The 10627-nt window shown below is 45.0% G+C and overlaps 1 protein-coding gene across 1 annotated transcript; it reads right to left on the reverse strand.

Moving 5' to 3' along the window:
* Positions 1–7635: 7635 nt before the first annotated feature.
* Positions 7636–10288, reverse strand: LOC123056716 (protein FAR1-RELATED SEQUENCE 5-like). The gene is made up of 3 exons (XM_044480012.1): positions 10110–10288; positions 9965–10030; positions 7636–9882 (listed from the first exon to the last, which is right to left on the reverse strand). The coding sequence occupies exons 1-3, from the start codon at positions 10284–10286 to the stop codon at positions 7636–7638; spliced, it is 2490 nt and encodes an 829-aa protein (XP_044335947.1). The 5' UTR covers positions 10287–10288.
* Between the last annotated feature and the right edge of the window lie 339 nt (positions 10289–10627).

Consider the following 10627-nt stretch of genomic DNA (forward strand, 5'->3'; position numbering starts at 1 on the left):
AGTATTTCGTGTACGAAATTGGTTTGCAAACGATCTTTCATGCACGACTTGTGCACAACAGGATTTTGAAGCCACACGGATTACAAAAAGAGGCAATCCAATGGTGTAGATTAATTGTCGTGTGCGGATCGTCCCTGAATTCATTGTTTGCCTAGCAGCGCTCTTTCGTGTATTCCAACTTCCTCCTGTTGTTCTGTTCTTCACATACTGAATTAACTGCTCACAATGCAATTAATCCAGGGATATCTGGTGCAAAGTGCAATCGGACATGCTGCAAAGATTGTATGAATGGATGTACGATACAGCCAGTCATGGGTAGCGGTGACAAGTCCAGCTCTGCTGATTTTCATGGCATCATGGCAAACACGGCTGCCTGTGGCGCCTATTGTTCTCAGGAGTTCATCGAGTCAAGCACTGCCAAGTACAGTGATTCAGAGTTTATTTTGCATCCACCAGCCCCTGTGAGCTACTGTCCTCAACTATCAATTGTTTCCAACAAGGTTGGTCACGTTTCATGGAGCACATCTTCTTCTTGTAAGATCTACAGCCCCCAACTCTACAGTGCCAACTGCGATGAAACATCGGCTGGTTGGCGCCTAATCAGTGTGGCGGAGCACCCAAAAACTGACTCTGATGTAACTCTCAGCCACATAGAACAGATGTTGATGCAGGACACCGATGACAAGGTCAGAGCACCTCATGGAGAGACTGCCATTAGAACTATGGAGGAGCCCTTCTATGAACTTCTTGGACAGAAGTACCCTGTTTTGCCTGGCTTGCTACCACTTTGTGGCTGTGATCGCCTCAATATTCTTGAAAATGGCAGTGTCAGTAGGCTTAATAATGGACAGTTATGCAATAATTGCTCTGTAAAAATCAGCTCAGATAATTATCACTCCAACGGCAGCTCACAAGCTTCTCAGGCTCCATGGACTTTATCCGCCATTGTTGGAGAGGCAATACAATTCCCTCTGGGTGTTGAAGAAATAGGAATTGGTTTGAACATCAATGGCCTTTCCATTAGCCCAGAGAGTCATTCACAACATATGAATGATAAGGACACAATCAAGCATGCACCATTTCATGATCGAAGCCGAAAAGTTTTTCCGGGTATAGAAGAGCTTGATTTGTTAGAAGGAAGGATGAACAAGCAGATTGCTATTTTCTCCGATGAGCCGATCCGAAATGAGGCCTTCGACAAGGTTCTACTTTGCTCTGAGCATAAGCCCCTGGATGAAGGTATTATTTTGCAACGAACCATGGCAGATATATCCACCAAATATGCACAGAACGAACAAGGAAGAAAACCAGCTAGGCAAACGAAGAGAGGTAAAACACGAAAGAAGAAAGAGGTGGTGGATCTCAGAAGTCTCCTTATCCATTGCGCAGAAGCAGTGTCTGTGAACAACCGTACCATAGCAAGTGACATACTTAAAAGCATAAGACAACATTGTTCACCAAGTGGGGATGATACGCAGAGGCTAGCCTTTTACCTAGCAGATTGCCTGGAGATAAGATTGTCTGGAAGCGGAAGTCAGATAAATCAGAAGGTCATCACTACACCAACGAATGCAGCACATATTCTGAAGCTATGCCATCTGTGTTTCACCGTTTGTCCTTATTTGAGGTCATCATATTATCTCTCAAACAAGACAATCCTTGATGTCTCAAAGGGAAAACCAAGAGTGCACATTATCGATTTTGGCATTTTCTATGGTTTTCAGTGGCCATCATTACTGAAACAATTTGCAGATAGAGAAGGTGGGCCGCCTAAGCTTCGGATTACAGGTATAGAGCTGCCCACGCCAGGTTTCCGGCCAGATGAAATGAATAAGAACACACGGCTACGATTAACTGAATATGCCGACATATTTCAAGTACCTCTTGAATACCGACAGATTTCATCAAAATGGGAATCCATCTCCATCGAAGAATTGAACATTGACAAAGATGAAGTGCTCGTAGTCAATTGCATACTCCGAATGAAGAATGTTGGTGATGAGACAATAACCATCGATAGCGCCAGGAATAGAGTGCTCAATACCATAAGGATGATGAAACCAACAGTTTTCATTCATGGAGTTGTTAATGGATCTTACAACACCCCCTTCTTTTTATCACGTTTTAAAGAAGTCATGTACCACTACGCTTCAATGTTTGACATGCTTGACAAAACTACTCCACGAGATAACGAGACAAGAATGATCCTAGAGAGGGATATATATAAATATGCAATTCTTAATGCCATTGCATGTGAAGGATCAGAAAGGATTGAGAGGCCAGAGAGTTACAAGAAATGGAATGCAAGAAGCGTCAGGGCCAGGTTTGAGCAGCTCCCACTGAACCCAACCATTGTTAAAGGGATACAACATATGGTGAGACAGATTTATCACAAAGATTTCTTCGTCGACGAAGAAGACCAATGCCTAGTGTTGGGATGGAAGGGAAGGATACTCTACGCATTATCCACATGGAAGCCAAGTGAATCTGGCGATGAGGGTGCTTAAGGCTGCAGACATTTGCTGTTTCAGAACAAAGACAGAGGTTTGACAATTAAATCCACCGAAGTGACCGCCTGTGAGGTGCTGTCTCGACTCCCGAATGCCCTTCGATTTGTACATTTGGTAATAACTGAGTACATTTTTGGCACATTTGAATGCAGCCTACTATCTTGAATTTGTTTCAACATTTATATTTTTCTGTTGATCTAACAACAAATGATTATCTCCAATCTACTAATATCCTAAAAGTTTATGTTGATTGTCCAACAAACGGACAACAATTAGTGGTATTTCTTTCGCCACAATAGCAAGGCATGGCTAACACTTACCAGTAAAAACAAAAGAAACAAATCAAGCAAGGAATGGCAGAATAGCTAACTCTGCCTGTTCCGTTGTGGGCTTTATTAATTTAAAGCCGGACGCCCCTAGCGTCTTCGTTCTAAAAAAAATAGCTAACTTGATGAGAATACCTGAAAGCCTGAAATCCTGAACGAGGGATTTCTTCTGCATGATTCAGGCTAATCGATAGTGCACCCTGCTCGCTTGGCTTCTCGAGCTTCGGCTTCTGCTCCTGTGGTTCACAAACACCACCGCCATTACCAGTGTGACGGTGTCCAAAATTACCGTAGGCATACAGAGGAAAGCGACAGCGTGCTGCACGTCCAATGAGGAGAAGTGCTTACCAGTCACGCATTCTGTCGAACGCCTACAGAGCATCAACCACTCCCATGCGATCGACGTGATCCGCGCCTCCGGAGACGATTCGACCCCTTCGCCGTCGTCCAAGGCTCAAAGCTGGCGCCACCTTCTTGATCTGCCCAACCGTTGCCGCCGAACAACTTGACGCCGATCTTGCACAAGATCTGCCTGTCGCTTGGAGACCTGCAGCAATTACGCCGTCAGCTCAAATCCTACCACCGAATGCATCCGAGTTACCTCTGGTGGCAACCAGAGACGGAGCATACAAGCATTGGGTGCAGATGACACCAATGGAATTTAGCTGCTCAAGTAGCGCTAATGGAAAAAGGTTTTCGCCCTGCTTTATAAATGAAGCAAACCACCACAGCCACAAGATCCAAACCAAGGTCAACACGCACGTGTGTAGGCAATCGTACAAGAGAGTTCTGCTGAGGGTATAACTTAACAAGCTCTAACAGAAAAACAAAGACGGTAGGAGATGCTGCAAAGGGCTAATCCGGCTGAACCCAACAAGTATTCGGTCGCCTGAACCCAACAAACAATCATAGCTGAAACCATTGACTCCCTAACTGTACTATACAAAAGCCTTATAGAGCATCATATAACCGGACTGGTACCCGCCCCAAACGTCTGGATGGACTGCCCGGTCAGTGCCTGGGCGAAGAAACATCACCCAACCTACCGTTCATTTCCGGCCCAAACGGCCGGACTGACTAGCACTCCTCGTAGTCATATCTGGTCCAAATCTGGGGCGGATATTGGGATGCCCCGACGCGCTCAGGCACGCCTGCCACATCGGACTGACCATTAAGGCCCGCACCAATTCACTAATATCTGCCTCCCCTCCTTGCCCACCACCGGACGCCGCCCAGTACGTCAAATTCCTCTGTATTTTCACCTTGCACTCTATATGTTCGATGAAATGTCTGAGCCAGTTTTTTATTCTTTCGCTCATTACTTGTAGATCATAATGGATTCATCGTGGAATCATGGCTATGGAAACGATGAGCTTAACGAATTCATATTCAATGATTTCATCGCTTTATCGGATTCAGACGATGAGGATGCTGAAATGATGACGATGAGCATCCAAGAGGAGTTTGATGATGAGGAGGAGCAGAAGGAGGACAAAATGATCAACGTGCATGTATTTGCGTGGATTTGATGTTTTAAAAACAGGAACCGTGCTTGCAAATGCCAAGATTTGATGCCCGTCCGATCACTGTCCACGGGCGTCTAAGGGCTCGGATAACCTATCTGTGATTGTAGATGCTCTTAGCCCATGTATTCAGTGCAATAGTTGTGTAACAACCTAGTAAAACAAATCAATTTGGTCGCCCGAGGTTGACTAGCCACACTATCTTTGGATCAAGTTGCTTCACCGCCGCAACAAAAAGAAGAAGAAAAATCCGAATACTCTCGTATGCTTCAACACCCTCACGCTAAGAGATGGCAGTGGCAAGCTGACAATTGTTGTTCAAAATATTGGTGTCGCCTCTCTCGTCACGAGCCTTCATTCTTGCAGCCGTCAGCGGCTAGCTGACAATTCATGTTCAAAATGTTTGTACGTGTGATAGCACACCTCTCCCTCTTGTAGAAGTCTTAGCCATCCCTAACTATCTTTTTCGACAAAGAGAATATATTAATATCGTGAGATACCAATTACATTCAGCCTCTGCAACAATGAAATGTCCTAAAGACGTTACGGATGCACACAGCCCAAAAAACAAAAAGAAGAAGAAGAAGAAAACGAAAACTCACACTACAGTGTTCAATTCCTTATAACCGCAGCACGAACCACCTCCAAGACAACACCCGAAATCCAAAATCTCCAAAAGCACCGTCGTCACCTGATCATAGATCTTAGGTTTTTACCCTGAAGAAAATCCGCGCTCTCGAAACAATGCCTTCAATAAGGCCACTGCCAGGCACAAGCAATTAAGTCCAGACCTTGGGTTTTCACCCTGAAAGCTTAGAATCTGTACTCCTCCTGTGCCGCCATCCCCACTTGCCGATGCTGCTCCTATGAGTCACGAAACACCAAGCAAAGTTCTCATCGCCTGGACAACTCGGTCCACCATTACTAGGCCTCTCACCTTAGCCACCATGACGTTCTCCGCCACTGTCTTCACCATAAAATTCGAAATCCGACATGTCCCATAATGTCAACAGACAACGAAGCTTCGCGTCACGCCCTCCTGAAGCCACGCGGCGGGCTGAAATAGGGGCGCGCACGACTGAATCCCATCCGACCCAGCAATCTAGAGACGTCAAGCAACAATGGAGATCTCCGGTGGAGCCTTCCAGAACTCGTCAATGGGTAGATCAATGAGGGCCGGCATCAGAACACCATCTTGGCGCTAGAAGAACCCTAGGACCGCCTCAATTAATTAACCAAGCAAACCAGCAAGCCCCACGCCACCGGTCAAAACAACAGAGGAGAAGGCAACCACAGCGCCGCCTGCGCAGATGTGCACTCGCCCCTGGTTCGCCACTCTGGCTCGCGCCCCCACACCATGTGTAGGAGCCAACAGCTACCGCCTGCCAAAGCCACCGGCCAACCCCACCTTGTGCCCCATCCAACACCGATCGGATCTAGGAACGGAGCCCCGAATCCACCCCGCCCCATACCAATCTGCACCCGAGCTAGTGAGCCGCTGGACAAGGGAAGGCGGAACTGGCCGGCAGGCGCCACATGTCGGGTAGGGAGCAGCGCGGAGAGACCCAAGGGGCTAGGCGAGACGAGCGGGATCTGATGCCCCAAACCGCCGAGACGCCACGCAACAGAGCCGCCCCCGCCGGCGGCGGCGGCGCAGGGAAGGGAGTGTGGAGGATGTGGAGGCGGGGCAAGCAGGGTCGCTCCCGAGTCGCCTGGCGTGGCGACGCGGGGAGTCCCTAACTATCTAATTGTTTTTTTTGTGTGCGTGAACTTTGATCTAGGTCATGGAACAACATTCTGCAAAAAGAACGGTCAATAGATCAAGATAATAAAACAAGTACTTCAAGGCCGCCCTTATACACAAGAAAACAAATGTTGCTACTGCTAGTCCCACAAAGCATTTTATTCATATAGACATTTATTTGGATTATCTATCATATTCCGACTAATCGAAAGGAAATTCCAAAATACATATAATATCTTGATCAAGTAAGATTGAGATTAGGAGAAGAGTTATATGCTAATTATAATACGAGGAGCTTACTGAAGCTAGTTGAGTTTTATCCATATGATTTTTTATTTAGATAAAATGCATGATCTTGGTTCTGATGGAATTACCGTCTTGCTAGATTAATGGTGCAGGACATATAAGCATATCGTTTTTTTTCCTTTGGTATACCAACCTGTAAAACTAGTACGTTTTCACGGAATTAATTAACAATTACTTTTGGTCAATGATTGTTGTGGATAAGATGCAAGAAAATGAGCGATCACTCCATGAGTGATTTTCTATAATTTGCTATCGAATAAGAGAAAAAAAAACTTTACAGTAATGATGATGTGACTGATCCTTTTTAAAATGATGAAAGACAGAGAAACTTTGAAATGATAGTGACTATATGCATGCTTGGCTTAATTGCACTTATTTATAACTTAAGATATACCACTACATAGTGTACTAGTTTTGAATGGGTCCAGAGCACAATCATGATCATTGGTATCCTCAATCTAACGGTAGAAAGCAATAGGAATCACATGAACAGTACAGCTGCCTTCAATGTATTCTAGAACGCTCTGGCCATGCTGCGGTCAGCAAAGGACGTGCTGTGTGACTTGAGATGGGTCTAGAAAAAGAACAAGAGGGAGAAGAAATAGCCGCGTCGGCGTCCCGTCCTAAGCTCACTTAAAAACTTGGTTCCCACTGCTGCTGCGTCGTTGTGCCCCGTCGATGGACCATCTCGTTGTGCCCTTTCGCCTCCCGGCTTGATCGGGGCGGTTCGAGTAGGCCTGCTCTGATCCAGAAGCGGAAACAATTTCGACGCAAATACAGTACTGAATATATATTGTCTCAACAAAATATTGTCTCACACAAATAAACATAACAGTAGTGATACAGTATGGAATATATATTTTGTCTCACACAAATAAATAATAAACAAGCTTCAACAGATTGTCATAATAGAAGTCTTAAACAAAATAGTCTCACACACATATATTATTTCGTCTCACACAAAAGACCTATAATCAAACTTCAACAAGTTGTCTCAAAAGCCTTCAACGAAACAGTCTCACACATACTCCGGAATGACGCATCATAATCACATGCAAATTGGAAACCGGTTAAACAGTAACGCAAGTTCTTCCGGAGTGACGCATGTAACTCTCTGTCTTCTTTCGATGAATGAAGTTGCATCTCTAAGCCGTATTCCTACATAACAAAATATAAACAACTTGTGAGAAAAAAGACGGTAAAAGCAGACAACTCAAATGTAAAACTTACTTTTTATTCAGTTTGCATGTTTGCCGTCTATGACCTGGATTGCGACATAGGCCGCACAAAGGACCACTTTTCTTCTCGGCAAAAGATTTTGGTCTATCATTTTTTGTAACTTCTGGATCATTTTCTAACCGCCTTGTCTTGCTCTGCTTAGGTGCACCCTTTGTCGAAACTTTCACAAGATCACGTATAACATTGGCACCTCGTTCGGGCTCACGTGCATCCTCATGAACATACCTTCTACGCCCAACCGCTTCATCATCGGGGACCTTTTTGTTAGATATTATATTTTGCAGACACTGCATCAACTCATCAAACACGAATGGATCATTTGCCGCAACATGGAAAGCTTCTGCACCTGTCATGCTGAGTTGACTATACCGAGCTCGCTCCTCTATCCCTGACCAATCCCAGCCAAACATATCACTCTTGCACTGTGCAGGCAGCCCACCTCTCTCATTTTTCGATAACCTCTTTAGGATACAACACTTAGGTATTTCAGATAATTTCAGATGATTCAGTACATATAGAATGTGTTTGCAAGGCAGCCCTTTCCGAACCATCCGTTGACAACTGCATGCTATCGTTTCCTCTGAATTTCTTGGTCGATACTGAACACTAAACTGGAACTTGCGGTTATTCTTCCATTTCAAGATAAAGGTGTGGCAGTCAACTCCCACCAGCGTCTCAAAAATCTCCAGCTCTCCCATCTTCTTCAGATCTTCTTGAAGAATATAGAAATTGGCACGAGTGAATACAATGGCAGCATGCTTCTCAATGTCCTTATACTCGGTAACTGATGGTGGTAGTGTCTGTGAAGAATTGCAGTCGTCTCGCGCCTCGTTCTCACGGAGTCGAACTATACAGTTCTCATAGTGCACTATTAAATCAACTATTGTCATACCATAGTCGAGGTGAAGGTGAAGACAAGAGTTCAAACTTTCACTCCTCTGATTACTACGCATACCAAGAAAAAATCCATCTGAAAGAAATGAAGCTGCCCAAAGACTCCTCTTCCTATACATCCTATTCAACCAATCTTTTGTTTTGTCCGTCCTCCATTTACCAACAAAAGCGAGCCATCTCTCCCTAAAGTTAGCAGGAGAGGTGGAGTAGTACAACAGTGACCTGAACTCATCCCGTGACTTATAACTAAGGTGCTTCTGCATATTTTTTTCCACATGCCATGAACAAAGACGATGAAACACATCTGGAAGGACATTCTGAATCGCTCGGATCATTGCAGTGTCTCCGTTTGTGATGACTGACTTTGGCTTCTTCTGACAATTTGCTTTCATGAATGTCTGGAGCAGCCACACATACGTAGCTTCAGTCTCGTCAAACACAATGGCGCAACCAAACACGGTGGTGCAACGGTGATTATTAACACCGACAAAGGGGACGAACGGCATACCATATCTGTTCATCTTGTATGTATTGTCAAACACGATTACATCTCCGTATAGCTGATAGTCCCGCCGTGACTGTGCATCGCACCAGAACATGCTCTTTAACTGCCCTTCCTTATCAAGCATGTACTCAAAGAAGAAATTTGGGTCCTTCACCTTTCTGCTCCTCATAATGCCAAGTGCCGTGTCAATATCACCCTTTGCAATCAGTTTTATTTTCTCTCTGCAGCACAGGTTATAGACGTCTCGCCTCACAAGGCCGCACTTATCGTATGAACCATACCTGCTGATGAAGTTATCGAAGATGATGTGCTTTCTGATCCCAGATCCTTCCATCGCTAAGATCTCAGCTCTCTGGAAATCTTGTATCCGTCTATGTGACCGCAGGAATGCGACCTCATCCGGTCTAGCTAGCACATGGTTGTGATCGTCCAAGAATGCCGCAACGAACCAAATTCTATGGGCTCTGTCCAACTTCACCACTAACTGCGCACCACACTCGCACCGAGTCTCGGGTCTTAGCCTGCGTGTGTGGCCCTCCGAGTTTAAGAATTTGCTTTGTTGTTTTCCTGCCCTGGAGCAAACGTACTGCCTGAACCGTATAGTTCCTGAAAGACCTTTTCCTCGTTTCACCTTCTCTTTTCTGATGTTGAATCCACGCTCTCTGGCGTGCTTATTATAGAATGTGTACGCCTCCCATTGTGATCCAAAAGTCATAGCCATAACCTTCCAATGTGTTTGCAATGCCTGTTGCTGGATTTCAGCCTGCTCAGTGTCCATGTCAGCTTCATCATCATCGTCATGGCCATCATCACTACTACGATCATCCACATCATCCTATAAAATTATACATAAGCACGTCTAAGTTGTCATCATCTACTTCATATGATTGTGTGACGTACAAAATGTTTGAACGAACCTGGCTCAAGTTATCAGCGAAAGATTCCTCAAAAGCATGTTGCTCATTCTGGACATAGACATCTTCCTGTAGATAAAAAACAACATAGACGTATAAGTAGCCATGTGGTTGTTTATTAGGCGAAATCGATGTACACGTCACTTACGTTTTCACTGCAAGCACCATCCTCATTCTTCTGAAAGTCCTCGTTGGGGAAATTATTGTATGACGACCACGATTCGTTGTCGCTGCTATAATCATCTTGGTTACTACAATCCTTATAGGTACGACTGACATCATCATCACCATACTGATCACACGTATAGCCAGTTTCTTCCTCCATTAAATAACTAAACTACCAACACTGCACAACATCGAAAGAGAAATCATATATCAGTTTAAAATTGAACTAGACGTACTGGGGTCATGTCGATGAATAGTTAACAGCATAAAAATCGGTCCAAGTTATTATTTGCAGGAACTAAATCGTTTCGATGCGAACTACATGATTTACATGACAAACATAAGGGCGGCGGGTGTCGATGTCGCGCGGCTAGGCCGTGATCGCGGACACTGGCGTGATTGCGGACAACGGCGAGGAGGATGGAGGCCAGATCACAACGTGATTGTGGATGGCGACGACGTCGACCACGTGGACGGAGGCCAGATCACGGTGTGGAATGC

The sequence above is a fragment of the Triticum aestivum genome, chromosome 3A (genome assembly GCF_018294505.1).
Source record: "Triticum aestivum cultivar Chinese Spring chromosome 3A, IWGSC CS RefSeq v2.1, whole genome shotgun sequence".
NCBI lineage: Eukaryota > Viridiplantae > Streptophyta > Magnoliopsida > Poales > Poaceae > Triticum > Triticum aestivum.

Bases quoted from the DNA above. Each gene is read 5' to 3' on its own strand.
- LOC123056716 (XM_044480012.1), bottom strand. From the start codon at position 10,286: ATGGAGGAAGAAACTGGCTATACGTGTGATCAGTATGGTGATGATGAT. The intron at 10,031-10,109 runs GTAAGTGACGTG...TTTTATCTACAG, and splicing joins ATGGTGCTTGCAGTGAAAAC to GAAGATGTCTATGTCCAGAA. The intron at 9,883-9,964 runs GTTCGTTCAAAC...ATAATTTTATAG, and splicing joins TCGCTGATAACTTGAGCCAG to GATGATGTGGATGATCGTAG.